Raw genomic sequence first — 19,106 nt, 5'->3', positions numbered from 1 at the left:
CGCAGTGAGGCATGGGCAGCCGTCATTTTTCCCAATCAGGACAGGACTCTATGGTATGACAACTATACAACTTAATATCACGGGTTTCGGTACATCACAGTATCTGCGTGCAAAGACAGTATAGAAAAGGTCGATGACATGTAGGCTAATACTACAGTGCAAGTATTATTTGTTTAGGGAGAGTAAGCAAATGTTAGCCTTTAGTTGCTTATCAGTGTATTTTTTATTTTTTTTTAATAATAATAAATTGATTAACATGTAATAGTAGATATTGTTTTCTGTAAGGACAGAAATTATTTATTTAGCAGCTAATGAAGGAATCTTGCAAGTCGGTACTTTGTATCATTTCAATAAATTTTCCATCAGAGTCTTCAGGACAGAGGATTTTCTGCCTTCGGGTTTCTGTGTGTACCCTGTACGTTGCAAGCTGCATTTATGAACTTCAAAAGAAAGAGAAAAGATGAGATTGGTGAGAGAATGACTGTAAAACACTGTTATAATTTAAGTGATTACAGGACCTAACCTGTCTTGTGGACATTCTGCAACATTTGTAATCTTTGGCAAATTGCTGTAGTACGAGAAGAATAAAACACTTTTAAGACAAGCTGTTAGTGGAAAATAGTCATCTTTTAATGTTTTGTGTCTTTTACATCTGGTATATCTGGTATATTACCACACACTTATTTGTAAAGTATAATAATAATAATAATAATAATAATAAATATCTAAATAGCCCTATATGAACGTTTAAGAATTAAGGATGTAAAGGGAGCTTTAACATGAGATTTCTTTCACTATACTGTAAATGTTTAATAAGCTCTTTAGCTCTGTTTTATCCGTATATTTATGTCAGTGCATAGTGTTGATTCAGTTGGATTCATTAGAAAATCAGCCTGGAGTTGTGCAGCTTGCAGTCCTTGTAATAAACAGCAGGTGGTACCCCGGACGCCTGGTGTTTGTCTTTGCGTGTGCATGTGAGCCATACACCTTGGCTTCTGGGGTACTTTTCTGTGTTAATGTTGTTTTGTCTGATTGATTACTGTTGTAAATTTAGACAGATGTTTCATTTTAGCTTCCTTAAGGTGCAGCATCAAGCGCTGATGAATCTTGAACATGTAAACATGTAAATGTAAATGTAAATATTATATATATAATTCTGGGTGTTTATGTGCTGTATAATAATGTCAGAACTTTTCACATCACCTACTGACTAATGGGTGGATTTGAATGCATTGAACTAGCCCCTGTATAGTATTAATATAATTGTATAGCATTAACCTTTTGAACCAGCTCCAGCATGTTCAATATAGCATCCATAATCTAATTCATAATCTAAACTAATTTATATTGCATATTTTAATGTTGGATCCAGAATCTAACAGTCTTCTGAAATATATATTTTAAAGCGATATATTTGGGCACTGTTTGTTTATAAAATGTTATGTAACATTATAATAAATGCGATTCAGCACATATATCACAGCAAGCATGGTCAGCAAGCAGTAGCCCAATTTCATCATATACCGGTCAAACATCTACAAAGAAATTTGGTGAAACTGGACAAGTACAGGCAGTACATGCAGTGGAAGATCTCAAAAACTGTCTGCATCTTAAAGGTCATTTCCTCATGGGACAGAAATAGAGCCAGTCAAGGCTTGCTTAACGTCTGGCAGAGTCATCCAGCACCAAATTCAGTGCTTCAGGAACAAGAAGAGGAAATTTGACAAGAAATGAAAATATAGAGCACAATGCAGGTAGGGAACTATTATGTTTGTATGAAGACAGCAAAATATATTGTAATACACTAAAGACCATACAACAGTGTGCAACAGCCAAAGACTTATGGAAGGATGAGGCCAAATCTGGGCTGGTGAGAATACCATTAGAAAATCACAGGAGGTTTTTCTATTAATGTACATTTTAGGCAAATAAACAGTTGCTATAAAGATATATTGCTTTAGCATCATTTCCAAAGCCCCAAATCTTCTTTACAGTACTGTATATATCTGTATGAGAAGAAGATCTGGACAACAACAAAAGATTTATTTTTAATTGGCTTTTATCTTGGTGGAATGCCAGTGCATCCTTTACCTATGCTACATTATACATTGAAGGGAATCAGATATAGGTAGGCTGTTTAAATGACTCAATTTGTGCATGGAGACATTGCCCCTGCATCTTCATGAGGCCTTTAGGTTCCTCATCTTTGGCTGCTCACTCTCATTAGCTCTCTTTTTGTAAGCGTTCCTACTGTGTTTGGAGAGGCCTTCTTCGCTTCATTGTTCTCACTACTTGGCATTGTGGCAGAGAAATTAGCATGAGAAAAAGTCTCCTTTTATGCTCTTTTTAGAGACCATGGTGAAGGAAGGCCCTGGTCTCATTCTTTCTCTCTTGCTCTCGCTCTGCTATTATTTTCTGATCTGAGATCTTGAGAAGCGTGAACCAGTTGCTTTTGTTCAACGGTGGTAATGAAGTCACTTAATTGGCTCAATCTGTGGTCTTAGTTCTACCACTTGGTCTTTCATAGACAATCATCTTCTCAGCTAAGTAGAATGGGAAAATAAGGTTTGGTCATGGACTTACATGTATTTATTTTGATGAAACTTCTTAGGGTGTAACTGTAAACAAAATTAAAATTCAATACGGTACTGCTGAATATGAACTTCCTATTCTCTGCTGTGATTTCTTTAGCATGGATTGAATCAACATGGAAAGGCTTCTGGAATGTAGTTTGCTATGCATGCGCATGCAATCGTGTGTGTGTGTGTGTGTGTGTCTAGTTTTAGAGATGATGTTGGACATGTTTGGGGTATTCAAGCTAAACACTACACACATATTCGGTTGATACGTCGGGTTGTAATACTTCAGGCCACAACTCATTCCCTGGTGAGCATAGTAACATACCACAGTCCCTCCAGGATTTTGGGATCGCAGAGATGAATGCAATTCATCAAGCAAACTCCACAGTATTTGGAGGAGCTTGCAGTTTTTTCAAAATTACCACAGATATTGGTGAAGACGCATCATGTGACATCACCATGACGCATCGCACATGAGTACAGCTAAGAAAGGTCTCATTTACCAACAAACATCAGTGTGAAAGACAGTGCAAAACAATTTTGTATAATTGCAGTTTTGCCAATTCAGGTAGTTTTCTGCAAAACGAAAAACTCCACGAAATCCTGTACGGACTGATACCAGGAAGCCAAAGATTTGGGGAAGTTTTCCAGTTTCATCTTGCAGCTGATTGAAGCCATTATCTCAGGCTAACACGCTAGTATGTTAGCATATTAGCACATGAAAAACAGCCTGCTCTTCTCCTTATGACATCTATTAACTGGGGTGGGTGAAGGCTAAACACATGCTTCCCCCGAGACATGTAAAGCCAGCCAACTGCACCAAGAGCCTTATGTCGAATGATATGATACACAGTATTGCTACACCGCTAAAATCTCCCCTCCATAAGAAACAGGTGCCTTAAGCAGTTTATACTGTATCTGTACTCTTGAAACAGGCTCAAGTTTGCTTACTTAATATAATATGTGGAGAGGGCTTGTATTGATTCAGATGCAAGCGCTTCAGCTCTCCAAGCTGATTTTATCAAACGAAACCATCCTCCACAGAAGAATGAGTTCTCATGGCCTCTGCTTCCTCTTACCGCTCTAAAATCCAAACTTTAATCCTTATCTCTGTCAGACCTATCCGAATTATTTAATTAACAAATAAATAACCCTTTTCAGCAAAACAAGTTTATGCAATAGAAAAAAACGATAGTTGATTACACCACATTAAAGACACATTCTTCTCCTTCCTTTTCCTAGTGATGGACTGAATATCATTCATTCTTATGGATAGTCAAACATTAAACATATGAACGGAATCAGAGCTTTCTCTCTGGTTCACTCTGGTTGATCAGAGTCCACTGTCTACTTGTGCATTTTGTGGCCTAATGTTGCCTCGTTCTGCTTGCTGTCATCAGGTGTTTCTGTGATATTGATTTGGATTTGGTTATGGCAAATCATAAAACTTCCCTTCGGTGAAGCCTTTGGCTGACTGGCTAAACACGTTGAACTTTTGCCACATTGCCACCATCATACACTGTATGAGTTTGACCAAGCATTCCACTGAAATTAAAATAATGCAGTGCACCGAAGTGGACACGTACCGTAAAGAATTGGATTAGCTGGAACAAACTGAATTGAAGGTATTCAGTTATGAGTGAGCTTTTATCTACTCAGGGTTGGGGAACCTGGGTAGGCTTTAGTCACAGGGCTCAGATCTCTTGGAGGATTCATGTTTGGTTTGTTGATTTTTCACTGGAACAGGGAAGGAAATGGAATTCCTGTGTCTGTTAGTTTACACAATAATCCTAACGCTCTGAAAACTGTAAAGCACACTCCACTAATCTCTCCATGTGTCTCCACCCTGCCATGTCCTTCACCCATTACGATATATTTGAACTCTTCTGATATACACTTAGTTGTCAGTTATTTAGCTACACTCATTTTATCAGTCCCATCAATGATTCAAGTAGTGCTTAGCAATTTTCATAATTAATTCAGTTCATCTGAATAAATGTTTTAACGTGATTTTCAAACCATTCTAATCAAGATTGCACATTTACTACATTCGTTTTTTTTTCATTTACAGACTAAAAAAAAAGAAGGAAAAACACCACAGTCTTTATAACTTGATAAACACATCCTGTAGCCTGTGATCCTCCCAAATACGCTGTGCATGTAGACAAAAATAAACAGGCAGCACTATTTTACCATTTTTTCCACCATTGCAGAAATTAAACAGTCAAAATGGGCTTTTTACGATTTTGTCTTGCTTTTCAAAGAAAAAATCAATTACAAAAACTACAATTTCAAAATATTTATTTAACACTGAACATTTTTTTTTTAAAATTCCAGCAGGCATAGGCTACGATAGGCTACAACAAGGCACAATGTAACTTTAAATAAATAAATGAGTAAAATAAAAATATTTTGATGTGCTCATCTTTGATCCCCCCTTGAATAGCCGATGTTAGGCCTATAACTGATTGCTGAAAGAATGGAACACTCTGTAGCCTACAACAAAAAAGTGCATTAAAAAGTGCATTGACAAGAGTGCAGAAAATGGTTCTATTGGGTTCTATAGGGCTGATTATACTGGGGATATATACCACTCGCGTCCCTGTACACCTCGCCGAGTATTAGAGTGGATATAGAATAGTTAGATACGTTGTTAATGTTATGTTCCTTGATAGATTTAGTTAGTTTAAACTATAGATTAGTTCATTTAGTCCCCACTGGTTTCTCCGCTCCCAATCCATAGTACTAGTTCATGTTTCTTGTTTTGTGTTGTGACCCTGTTTTCTGTGACCGCGACTTTGACTCCTGCTTTGCCCCGTTTATGCCCGTTTGCCGCTCGCCCGACCCTTTGCCTGTCTTGACTAAGTTTTTCGGATTACGATTCGGATTTGTCCGCCTGCCCTTAAATAAATACGTCTTTACCTGCTTCCGTACTCTACTCCCTTACGTCTCGCGACGTCACAGAATACTCCGGAACAGAAACAAAACAAACGCACGTGTCCACAGTAAACAATGTCACGGTTGTCAACATCCGAAGAGCGTGCGCCCGCTGTGCACGTAGCTCGTGCACGCGCGCGCCCCCTCATCTCTCCGAGCGCGCTGCCGGAAGTGGAGGTCGTGAAATTCGCGCGTCTCACTCTGGTTGCTAGGCTATTTGGTCGCGTCATCAAACACGTCATTGTTCGATCGAATTTATTCGGCCTTTTCTCTCATTATAATTATTATACTAATAATTTCGGTTGCCTAACATTCGGTGCATCCCTAGTTTGTAGTAAAGAAATAAAGGTGGAATTATCACTACGAAGATATGAACAACTATAATGCTGCATTCAAGTTATTACGTAAGAGGGAATTCAGTGGTTAGAATTATGTCATTTGCAACCTCGGTATGTCTGACGGATGACGTGAGAAAAAAATAAAATGGATGTCTCCATGTTCATCTTCAATTCACAAGAAATTAGCCAGCTAACTGTGATAAGTGATGAATATTTTCCTCCTTAAACAGCAAACTGTATAGTCAATGTTTTAGATTTAACAAGTGAATATATCTGTATGGTGATTGGTCTAAAGCTAATACTTTTATATCCAGTATAACTGAAAGTGCTACTTTGTTTGCTTCTGGTGCTGTGAGCAGCCGTGTTGATTTGACGCCACTCTGTATCTGTAAACAGGAAGGAACTCGGAGTTGAGAAGACTACCCCAAATTGACGAGTAGGAATTTCAAGTTGAGGTGGTGTGGTTTTTTTTTTTTTTGTCTTTTACTGGTTGGAGTTTGGTAATTACAAAAGTTGCAACCCTGAGTCAAACTCAGCATTACCTGAAACAATTTCTAGTGCTGTTCCTTTAACAAGAAGAAGGAAATTGTTGATGCGGTGGCATTTCATATCACAAAGACATGGTGCCCATCTATAGCAAATACTGCAAACAATTTAAAACAATTTACTTAATTATCTTTTATTTAAAATAACAGTTGTTTGCACTTGTTGCTATAGATGGTGCTGTTACTATTTTTGCACATTTAATCTACATTTTCCAAAGTCCAAAAAGTGTTTTAAATAAATTGTTATTTTCCATATATTTAAAAAAAACAAACAAAAACAAGCATGCTATTTTGTTTTATTTTATTCTTTTCTTTTCTTTTTTTTGCAATATAGCCCAGCGCTAGATACAGGTGCACTTTTTAAGTATACAATTACTGAATGTACTGGCGGTGTCTTTGTAGTGAGACGTTACAGGCTGTTGCCCCAGTATGTATTTATCCACAGTGTCTTTGGGGTTTTAAGCACTGTGTAATCTGGACACTCAAAGTACCTTGTTAGTCCACCTAATTAGACGTGATTAAAATGGATCTAGGGGTACGAGACCTTTCAGTTTCTAGTAGGTTTATCCACTTCATCCACTCCAATCTTCTAGCTTTATTAGAATGTGCATTGTCTGGTTACTGGCTGCCTTGCTAATGCTAATAAGGACAGCAGAGCTGACTGTAGAATGTTTATGAACTGAAGTATGTCTGTTATTGTCTGTACTCGTGATCTTTTGAACTTTTTTGTGCTGTGAAATTTATTTAAGCAGTTGAATTTTAAAGATGTCAACATGTAAATGATCCTGTCAAGCTTTGAAAACTGTTGGTTTCCTATCTCGCATCACCCCAAGAAATAACGTTCTTAGTTTGGTTTACTGTGTGCAAGATTATGATGTTCTCTGCACTTCCCTAATATCTTTTGCATAGCCGCAAAGTTTAGAATGAAGCCGGAAGACGATGATGTCACTCTGCCGGCGTGTGGCCTCATTTTCGGTTGTGTGACTGTGCATTGTGCTGCTTTGCAACATTTACTTGTCTGAGATTTCTCCTGGGACTCTAGATCTATTCAGCTTTCTAGGGCAGGAATAAACCTTAGTGAGTCACACACATACAGGGGCAGGTGTGGGGCAAGATGTGTGTTCTTCTAATGAGACATCCCAAGAGTGTGCTGTCTCCTCCTGTGTGTGACTACAGGTCACCATTACACGGTACATCTAACAGCTTGATCATTACAAGCTGCTTTCTGGAGTCTGTCAGTGTTCTGTGACACACATTATACACACTATTAATTTGTGAAGCGATCCTCGACTCACTTGTTTAAGTGCTTCCTGTTTAACGGTATTTTGGGCATTGAAGGAGTAACAGATAACTTGTTCTTCCTGTGTGGCCCTGAGTTTACATTATGTTAAGTTGGTTCTTGTTCGTAGCAGGCATGTTCCTTCTATCTAATTTTAGTATTTCAATACCCATAAGCATTATTAAGTGAATATTTGTTTAACCACTAGTAGTGGGAAAAACAGCGTCAGCGAAGTGTTATTAAGTTGTATATTTTCAAGGCAATTAAACTTCTGTTGGCGTCAGTGCATTTGTTTGTGTCACAGACATATGGAAAAATAATAATTCCATCTCAAGTGGGCCAGTACAGGTTGCTCAACCATTTTTAATTTTCATATTTTTTTTTAGTCATTACCTCTGTGTACTAGCATTGCAAAACCATCAGTTTTATTTGTATTTATTTATTTTTTTTTAAAATTAATTTTACTTGGATTAAGTACGACGTCCATCTTTGTGTCAATGCACACAACACATTTTGGTTTTCCAGCATCCAAACTTACCTGACTGTAATCTTCTAGTAGTTTTGAATACCATGGTTAGCTTGTTCAGGTGTATTTGATTAGGGTTTGAGTTTAACTCTTCGGGACAGTGGACCTCAAGGACCATGTTTGAAGAACCCTGATCGGTCATCTTGGTACAGGTGTACAGCTGGTATGTGTGAATAGATTTTATCCAAATATGGAATTACAGTGTTCAATTAGGTGTTTTACAAATGTCATAAAAAACGCTGTGGTGTTGTTTCTCCTGTGATAAAAGTAGTAAGTGACTTCTGGGCTGTAGTCATTGTATCGTAGTCACACCGCTTGTATCACAGGAGAAACAACACCATTGCTCTGTTCATTTGTAAAACATCCAACTGAACACTGGGAATGTATTGTCGGTAACACTTTACATTAATGTGTCCTAAACTGATCTTTGTTTAATTGAGGTTTGTTTAACTGCACTGACTAATGTTTTCTCAATTCATGAAAAAAAATAAATCCATACAAATTAGCACAAATTAATGTACATAATGTTTTTTGAACTTGGAACTTGCTATTCAGCCTCAGTTCTGAATTTTGCCAATTAACAATCGTCAAAATGCTAATTAAGGTATGGGTTCATGTTGGTCATTGTGGGCTTAATTTTACTCACTGATTTCACACAGTTACCCAGTGTGAACATTAGTTTATGGGGGTATCGATTGTCCCAATGCACACTTCTAATCTACTTTCATATTTTCTTGTGAACTTCATGTGGACGTAGGGCATAATGAATGCCCGGATTTTGATTTTATTATTTGAATGCTGTTGCCTCAAATGGTTAACCGAGTATTTGCATGGCCCTAGTTTGTAGGACTTGCACATTTTAAATGAAGCTTGTCATCCGTCACGTTATGTAGGATAATAAGTACTTCCTGTGTTTGGAGCATTCATTTTGCACTATGTTGGATTTGAAAAGTACATGATCTGAGTGAACATCTGCTTACTGTTTATCTCCTACCATGGGGACCTTGGTGGTCTTTCTTAAAGATAAAGTACTGGTGACTACCATATCAGCATATGTCCATACGTCCATATCTTTGGAGCAGGAGCTCTCAGCATCTACAGCTTAACTCTGTAATCTCTATTGTGATAGACCACTGCAGGTAATGACTTCCTGTCAGCAAACAATGTGGCTTATTAGTTCTCAGCCTTCTGCACCTTTCCAGAAGATAAACAAAACCACAAAATACTGCGGTACTCACATTTAAATTTGACAGTGTGAGTGACCTGCATTTGCCAAAGCTAAAATAAGCATAATTTAGGAATGGTAACTTTTTTTTTTAGATCAAACATTTTTTTTTGTTTTTTTTTTATCTTTCCTTAGTTCACTGAAACATGGAACGTTTAATTTCTCGTCTGAGTCTCTTTTCTTTTCTTTTCTCTTCTTTTACTTCATGCTAGGCCTATTTTAAAAGACGACAAGCTCAGTTGACAGGTTCCTGTTGGAGGCTTTCTTTAGTCCCACAGTGAGCTATCATCTCCCTGTGGACTGCACCATTCACACCTGACAGCTCACATCCTCTTACTCCAGTTTATATCAGATTCCTGCCTGGGCATATCCTGTTGTCATATACACGTACATATACATATGTGTAATGAGTCACACTCAAAATTAGACTATTCCTTAGACTTAAAATACGAATATATGTATATATAGTATATATACTGTGCCCTCCACTAATATTAGCACCCTTGGTAAATTTGAGCAAAAAAAAGAGCAATTTTTTTGTGAAAATCAAGGTCCTGCCATGGCCATCCCAGTCCAAAATTTTCACTTTGATATCAGATAGGCCTACACATTATACACATTAATTTGGGAAGTGGTCCTGCTCCTTTCTCTTCCGCTCCTCACTTGATTAAGTGCTTCCTGTTTAAAGGTAGTCTGGGCATTGAAGGAGACAAGTAGCAGATAACTTGTTCCTCCTATGGCCCTGTGTTTACATTATGATATATACACAATGTTAAATTTGTTCTGGTTTGTAGTAGTGATGTGCCTGCTGCCTAATTTTAGTATTTCAATATCCATAAGCTTTATTAAACGAATATCTGTTTAACTACTAGTAGAGGGGAAAACAGCTTCAGTGGAACGTTAAGTTGTATTTTCCCACTGCAATGAAACTTCTGTTTGCGTCAGTGTCAGGGCATTTGTTTATGTTACAGGCATATGGAAATATAATGATCAGAAATAGGCTATAGGCACAGTAAAAAGCTTTACTGAATGCCAGTTCAATCCCTGGCAACCAACGACTCAGGTGTTGGTTAAAACTGCTGGTGAAAGTTCAAACTGCTATAAAGCATAGAATTTAAATACACCGGAGCAATGAATTAAAGACAGAAATAAATGCTCCATGTAAAAGCAATGCTCAGTGTGAAATGACCAGTATCACACAGCAGCTGCACACGCAGCATCAAATTTGGTGTGTAATATTGCCATTCTTAATACCTAAACGACACTGGTGAAAAATAAATAAATCAGAATTGGAACCCCATACAAAAAAAAACACTGTTACACCTAGCTGAATGTATTCATTGTATGTAATATCAAATTAGCATGCGCAGTTTAAGCCGAAATGTGATGTCAGATTAGTGTTGGTCTGTTTAATTGAAGCGTCAAATGAGACGGAATGAAACCTTTTATCATTCTGTAGTATTGAAAAAGTATTGAAATTTTAATACCTTGTGTAACTCTATCCTATAGCTGTAAAAACAATTCTTGGAGAGCTTGGAGATCCACTCCCACTCCTTTCTCTCTGCCTCCGTTTGTCGGTCTCTCTTTCTGTCTGTCTGCCTGTCTCTCTCTTTCTCGCCCCCTCTTGTATGTGTGTCCCTCCCAGTTTTCATCTCTATGCTGTTTTGCAGTAATCAGAGAATTTGCTTTCAGTACAGTTTCAAGCATTCTTCTCTTGACCCATGTAGAGCTCCTTATTATTTGTGAGCATTATATTTCATATCTCTGGAGAAAGTATTCTTTTGCTTTTATGAGACTATAATTTTATTATATTGCAGGCAGAGTAATGGCACATCACCACAAGTTAAACATCCTGCCACTATATTATTATTATTTAAAAAAAAAAAATGTTTCATTACAATAAAGATACCTTGAAGTGAAATTGCTTATACTTTTAATAAGCTCTATTAGCCTGTCTGATAATACTGTGTGTTTAATCGTGTCCTCTCGGTAATACACTGGTAGCCCTTGCATGCTTTTTTTCTTCTCGCTGAATCTGCCTCTTTACTCAGCATGAAACCCATAATTATACATAACCTGATATAAATGCATAAAGCGTTGTATAAATAATTTTAATTATGTGTGTCATCCAAGCTTACGCACACACTTTTAATTTTAAGCTAAAATTAAAATTAAGCTAACTTTTTTTAATTTAACACCGTAAGGTATGCAACAGGAGAACGAGAAGCTGAAGCTAACGCGCAGCATGAAAGAGGAGGAACGTTTGACGTTTGAATGTGATTAAAAATGAATGGATCTGCAGGCCCGGGCTGTAATTGGTTTGGAATATAGCTCAAAATGGGAAGTTCAGGGCTTAGGCTACAGAGGTCTTTTTTACTTGAGGTCTTTTTTCACCTACTTAATTAAACATTAAGGTCTCATATATATATATATATATATATATATATATATATATATATATATATATATATATATATATATATATACACACACACACACACACACACACACATCAAATCTGAAGTATTGAAAAAAAGCTATATTACAATCTCTCTCTCTCTCTCTCTCTCTCTCTCTCTCTCTCTCTCTCTCTCTATCTCTCTCTCCCCCCAATATAGTTACCCTTCTGGACTCCATGTCAGCTCCAGGGGATCTGGGCTGGGAGGCCTACCCATCAGAAGGGGTAAGTAAATTTCAAGGTTTCCATACTTATGTGGCTTTACTCAAAAGGTTTATGCTTTGTATTTGTGTAGTTTGGTATATAATGAATTGAAGTATACTGTCTGGAAGCCATACTTTATTTGCTTTTGGTTTACTGATCCTCTGCCAGAGAAAGGCAATGTGGAACATTCACAGGGAGTCTCCTTCATCTCAAAATCATTCATTTTTGCACAAACATTATTATTATTATTTTTTTTTTCAGAAGAATCACTTACCCCAGACAAAAGCTTAGTTGTCAGTTCAGTTTGTGTTCTTTAGTAACCCTTTGACCTCACAACCAGGTGGCTCTGCTATTATTCTGCTGGGTTTGAGGACAGAATTTCACTCATCTGTGACCCTGGCCTCTTGGGCAGATAGTTTTAGTTATTACAGAAATGAAATTTCACACAGAGCTCCTTAATAAATAAAGGTAATCCTTCCCTGACTCACATCTGTCACTGTTCTAAATCAATAAGAAGAAGTCAGGTTGCAAATGTTGAGTGAGTGGTGGCTCCCTCTTGATGAGAAGAGAAAAAGCTTCCTACTGTTCATGCACGTTGTTCTTGTTGATTACAGACTTTTAATATGGAATGCAGTAGCATTTAATGAAGTCTCTCGTTTAATGCACTCATCATTCATCTGTCAAAAGTCTCTTCACTCAGCACAAAACTCAAACTGCCAAAAAATCTCAGAGGGCACTAGAAGTACACCCAACTAAAGACAAGCTTTTATTAAAAACCTCTCAGCAGAGGTACAGAATTTCACTTGGTATGAAAGATGTTTCCTCCAGCATTAGCAGAACAAGGACACACATCTCGTTGAGGTGAAACACGACATACGCCCTAACCAAATGGTGCACATTTCACTTAGCCGTCTTTGTTTGTGCGAGATCCGCGATAATCACTGAACTGCCTCTATTTAGTTTCCCGATTATGAATTTCCGGGTTACACAGTTACACTTTTTGACCATGTAGTACACAGTTGTAGAAGTAAATTATTTATAATTGCACTATATCTGGTGTTACCCAGACGAGGATAGGTTCCCTTTTGAGTCTGGTTTCTTTCAAGGTTCCTTATATCATCTCAGGGAGTTTTTCTTCGCCAACATTGTGTCTGGTTTGCTCATTGTGGATAAATGTATACATTTAGCACTTATATCCTGAATTGATATCTTTCTGTAAAGCTGCTTTGTGACAATGTCCATTGTTAAAAGTGCCATACAAATAAAACTGAATTGAATTGAATTGAATTGAATGTGGTCTCTGACCATACATGTGAGTAGGAAGGCTTAATGACAAAGGTATTTACCAACTACAGCCTCATCTTGTTTATTTGTTGCGTGCTTCCTAACTAAATGAGTGCACGACAGTTTTAATATAGTTTTCTTTAATAATGCAATCCAAATGTTACGTTTCTTTTAACACCACCACACAATGGCTGAATATGCACTACTATTCCCAGCAGTTTGCAGTACAATTCTCAACCCCACGTTATGACATACTGTATATTTTAACAACTGCCATATATTTATTATGAACACACTACATCATAGAATCATTTAGAGATTTGGATTGAGATGGGGATCCTGCAAGGCTGAACAAAACATTTGGGTTTTACTTTCATGTTGGCATGAGTGGGGGTCTGATACGAAGCTTGCGGGACATAGCAAGGCACACTGCATAGCATATGCAAGCCCATTGGAAATGGTAAATTGGTCACGTGAATGTTTACCATGTTCGGCTGCAGCCTTTTGGTCTTGTAGTTAAGATGAGAGTGAAAGCTACGGCTTGTGGACTTTTTAGGCTGCTAATTGTAAGTGAGTGAGTGAGTTACAAGTTAGGTCTATGTTTTGCTTTGAGATTTTTAAAAAAAAATTCTCTATTTCTCATGTTGTCTGTGTATTTCCATATGCAGTGGGAGGAGATCAGCGTGATGGATGAGCGTAACATCCCCATGCGCACGTACCAGGTGTGCAACGTGATGGAGGCCAACCAGAACAACTGGCTGCGCACAGCACTGATCCCACGTGCTGGTGCCCGCCGTGTTTATGTTGAACTCAAATTCACACTGCGTGACTGCAACAGCCTTCCTGGTGTGCCCGGAACCTGCAAGGAGACATTCAATGTCTACTACCATGAATCGGATGGTGCTGTACCACCCCCACCACTACGGCACGCTCGTGAGAGCCAGTATGTCAAAATTGATACGATCGCAGCAGATGAGAGCTTCACCCAGAGCGATGTTGGGGAGCGTGTCATGAAGCTCAACACAGAGGTGCGCCACATTGGCGGACTCAGCAAGCGAGGCCTCTACTTAGCATTCCAGGACCTGGGTGCCTGTATCGCCCTCGTATCGGTTCGTGTGTTCTATAAGCGATGCCCGCTGGCCGTGACGAACTTGGCACTTTTCTCTGACACGGTGACGGGTGGAGACCAGGCACTGGTGGAGGTGCGAGGGTCCTGCGTGAAGGACGCTGAGGAGCTGGAGGCACCACGCATGTTCTGCAGCGCAGACGGAGGCTGGCTTGTGCCTATCGGACGCTGTGTGTGCAGGCCTGGGCTTGAGGAGACCGATGGGCAATGTCAACGTGAGTGTTAACAAGCTTAGGTTTTACAGCAACGATCAGAGGGATTATAATGGGAGCTCAGTCATACTATGTGTTATAGGATTGAGAGCTTTGAGAAGGCAGTGAGTGTGATGTGAAGTGAGTTATATTTTGTGGTTTACTGTGTGTTGAAGTAAACACAATCAAGAAACCTTCTGTATGTAAGGGAGCTACCCAGCTGAATACATGGAGCTCATAGGTGCGGGTCATGCTCCATGCATTTCTAGCATGCTTTGAAATAAACACACTCTAGAATGCATTCTTTCCGTCTTATTATAGAGCAAATGCTGCTGAGAAAGTTAATTAAGTTTTGGATTCTCTCGTTTGGGTCTTACAGAAGAAATGAGTGCTTGATTTTAGGGGTGTAGAAATAAATAAGCATGTTTTTCTAGGTTTCTCATTTCTAATGCAGACTGTCCAACCGCACTGAGAAACAGGTTTTGTATTTGCTCACCGGGGTTTGTCAGTGGAAATGAAGTGTATGCGCTAGGAAAACTGAACAGGCTTTGTATTATTTCACTGATCATATTGTTTCAGTACATAAAGAATACAGGCCTGCAACAACAACTGTCAACATCTGATTACATTCGCCTCTGTGTCTCAGGGCACGAGGGCGCTTCCATAGCGTTACGCTAAACGCAACATCTCATTCCCTTCTCATGAATAAATTCAAAATTCAGATTTTGAAAGTGCTTTATCATTCAGTATAAAGGTTTCTCCAGGTTTCCTTTAACATCACTCTTCTCTTGCCCAGTGGCCCATAGTTATGTTCTACCTCTCAAAGCTAATCTCCTTCCCCAATCCTACAACCCCAACGCGGTGTAAAATGTAAATAAAAACAGAACGCAATGATTTGCAAATCTCATAAACCCATACGTTATTAACGACTGAACATAGAAAACATATCAAATGTTTAAACCGAGGAAATGGACCATTTTAATGAAAAAAGAAGGTAATTTTGAATTTGATGGCCACAACATGTCACAAATAAGTTGGGACGGGGGCAACAAAAGGCTGGAAAAGTAAGTGTTACTAACAAGAAACAGCTGGAGGTTAATCCCGTGATTTGTAGCTTATGAATTGAGCTTTAGTGAGGTTCTTTATATGTAAATTTGAAAACTCAGGAGCAGCTACTAGGATACAAACATTTGTAACAGAATTTTCATAAATACAACATATCAGGAGTTTCATGGATATCACATTTTCTGTGCAAATACTCATGAGAACAATATGGAGATAAATTTGTTTATATTCAGGTTGATAATTGAGGCCCACTGTGTGTGGTGGGATGGAATGATGACGTTCGTGAATGACGTTTTGCTGAGCTTGAGATAGAGATGCGTTAGGGTATGACAAACTTGCTCACCTTTTATCTGTATAATTCTACTTCTTGCAGAACGCCTGCTGAGTTGTCGTAGTAGAAGAGAGGGGGTGTTTTTCTTGCGAAGCTATCTTGTTAAACATTATGAATTAATAATTAGATATTTCTGGCTGTTGGGTGCTTTGTTTAATTTGTCTGATGAATAGTTTTGGGTGGAAAAAGCAACGTTTATACACAGTGACTAATGAGATGTATATCACTGGCATTACAGTGTAACTGTTGGTGTTGGTGAGTACTATATTACATTTTAGTGTTCATCATCCAAAGGACTAGAATCTGACCTGATTCTGCTGTCGTGAAGAACCACAACAATCTTCAATTAATAGTTCTAAAAGATAAATTATTATCGTTCAGCTCCGTTATCCTCTGAATGCATATGCGCATGCACTCCAGCTCCCTTTAATCAAAAATCAGCTACCTAATAACTTCATCTCGGCAAAGAGTAACGTGTAATCTTTGTTTGACGTCGCAGTTCCCATCATGAAAGACAAAGATGAGCTTTCAGACAAAAACAAAAAAGTCAGAAAAAATATGACACACATGGCTGTGCACGGGTGGTAGCCTTTAGGGAAAGGTAGACAGCTCATGCAGCATCTTCTGCCTTGTCATGTGTATGGTAATGGATTTAAGCACAGCTCTTTGTGCTCCTCTGTCTCTTTCATCCAGTGAGGCACTAATGGATTCATTAAAGGGAAATGCTTGCCTGACACCAAAGCTGTTCTGTAATTACACTCTTATTGTTGCATTTCCTGCCCATGCCTGTCTGATTTTTCACCTCATGTTTGCCGCTTGGTGTCCCCACGTGAGATAGAATGTGCTGTGTGCCTGTCACTTTCAGACCTCTGTTCTGAGAAGCCTGGCACTTTTTAAATATTCATAGCCCTTTCTTGGACTGCTGAATCAAGGGCGGATGTATAGGTGGGTGGAAGGAAAATAGAGAAGGATGATAGAGATTTTAGCAACAAAGAGAGTGTTAGAAATGGATCCTGAACGTGTATATATATATATATAAACCTGAGGGAAAGAGAGAAGGTGTTGTAATTCATTATCACCTAATTTGTTAGCATGTCAAAGGTCTTTGTTTCATTTATGTGAGAGCTCCTGCTGGATTTGTTATTGGCTGTTAAAGATAACAACAGGACAGGTCTGATAAGACTAACTAAAGAGCTGCCTGTCTTTGTATAAAATGCTTTACCATCTGTCTCCCGGCGCAAATAATGTAAAAACGGAGACAGGCCCAGGGGGAACCAGCCCAAAAAAAGCCGACAGAACTTGTGGTCTAGTCTAGTTTTTCCAACAAATTGAGAGATAGATGGAACTGTCACAGCGATAACAGTTGCATTTCTGCATCATTGTTATCGCACACAAGAGCACTGTTGTTAAAGCCCAGCATGGAGGAAGTGCTTGGATTAAATGCTGCTTTGTCTGATCGACCGTTTGAAAAAAAGCTTACGTTGTCTGTTATGAAACGTTACTGCTGAAAGAGCTAAAAAGGATTTCAACTGATTGTAGATGGAAATCCGAGAAAATGAAGATAGACAGTAAAAACCTCGATTAGAAAATGAATGCATGCCTTTTGTTATGGTGTATTTTTGTTACGAATGCTTTCTTTTTACTGGTACAGTGTTGGAGAAAATATACATCGGTGTGTGATGAGAGATGAAACAGCACAAGCAGATTTTGATGGAACAAGCATAACACCATCGATCAGGAATGGTAGATCTGTTGTTTTTACTTGTTTTGTTTTTTTACTGCATGCTTTTATTAGGCATTTGTCTGTGTGTATAATGGAAGTAACTGAACATAAATACATGAATTGATTTCAATATAATATATATTTAATGACTTCTACACAGATAAAAAAAAATACAGATTAGAATATGAGGTGCACTATTATTATTATTTATTTATTTATTTATTTATTTATTTATTTTTTTAAAGAAAGCTTACCAGAAAGGATCACAGTCTAATCTTCACTAGGTTCTCAGGGGACGCAACAAATGAATCAGATGAGCAGGATTTTTATTATTTATTTATTTATTTATTTTTAATGCAGGCATGAGTAAGTGGTCAGAACAAACTGAAACCGCAATTGTTAACATGCATTTACATTTATCCTTTGTTTCTGTTTTGGGGGAAAAAGGACCAACATTTCGATCCATTATGTGTATGTATTATTATTTGTGTTATTATTAGTGTTTTGCATATGAGTAGCATGAAGTCAACCAAAAAAGAAAGGTAAATGATTAATTGCGATTATGAGTATGGCGATGAATTAGCATAAACACGTTGTTCAGAGTAAAAAGGTTGTGGAAAGGTTGCATCTGTTGATCCTAATGGAGAAAAAGCACTGTTAAAGCCACACATCCATGCATCTAAACAATGAGGTTTACACCACAAGCTCTCACACAGCCTCACACTGGAAGAGTTACTCATTCTGTAAGAGATACTAATCCGCAAGAGTGTGTTTGGCCTGACCAGCTGAAGAAACAATTGCTTGTGCCACCATCAGTGCAGGAAGGGGAGTGTTGCTATGACAAACGAGACCGAAATACATGATGCCATGGCTCTTGTGCTCATTTTCCTCTGTGCTTTCACTGTGGGTTGTGGAAATTTTAGGTACTGCTGGTTTTCGCCTTCGTTGTACTCGGAACTCCTATGTAGTCACCCAAGAATAACATTCTTAGGAGCATCAGTGGAATTGTGTAAGCAGTTGAATTCAGGCCACGCGTAGCCCCGATGTTCTTGCTGTAACTTTTACAGTAATGTACTGACAATTGCACAGAATAAATGCACTGGGATATGTTTAATTTTATACTGTGTAACATATTACAGTTCTTTACTGTAAATTTGACATATTTAACATTTTCATATTTAACAGTAACTCTTCTGAAGTCTAAAGAAAAATTGACATAGTACTCTGTTTAAGATATGATTTTCCATTTGAGAAACCATTTGAGAAACCACGGAGCCGTGGTCATGTTGTAAAAT

The 19,106-nt window shown here is 38.2% G+C and overlaps 1 protein-coding gene across 1 annotated transcript in view; it reads left to right on the top strand.

Moving 5' to 3' along the window:
• The window catches only part of ek1 (eph-like kinase 1), a 70,363-nt gene that overhangs the window by 1,458 nt on the left and 49,799 nt on the right, over positions 1-19,106 (top strand). The window contains exons 2-3 of the mRNA XM_053611408.1: positions 12,048-12,112; positions 14,044-14,716. Of these exons, the coding sequence (XP_053467383.1) occupies positions 12,048-12,112; positions 14,044-14,716 (738 nt within the window). The remainder of the gene's footprint in view (positions 1-12,047; positions 12,113-14,043; positions 14,717-19,106) is intronic.

This window comes from Ictalurus furcatus, chromosome 23 (genome assembly GCF_023375685.1).
Source record: "Ictalurus furcatus strain D&B chromosome 23, Billie_1.0, whole genome shotgun sequence".
NCBI lineage: Eukaryota > Metazoa > Chordata > Actinopteri > Siluriformes > Ictaluridae > Ictalurus > Ictalurus furcatus.
The sequence above is the reverse complement of the archived record's forward strand: the minus strand, read 5'-3'. Positions and strand labels throughout refer to the sequence as shown.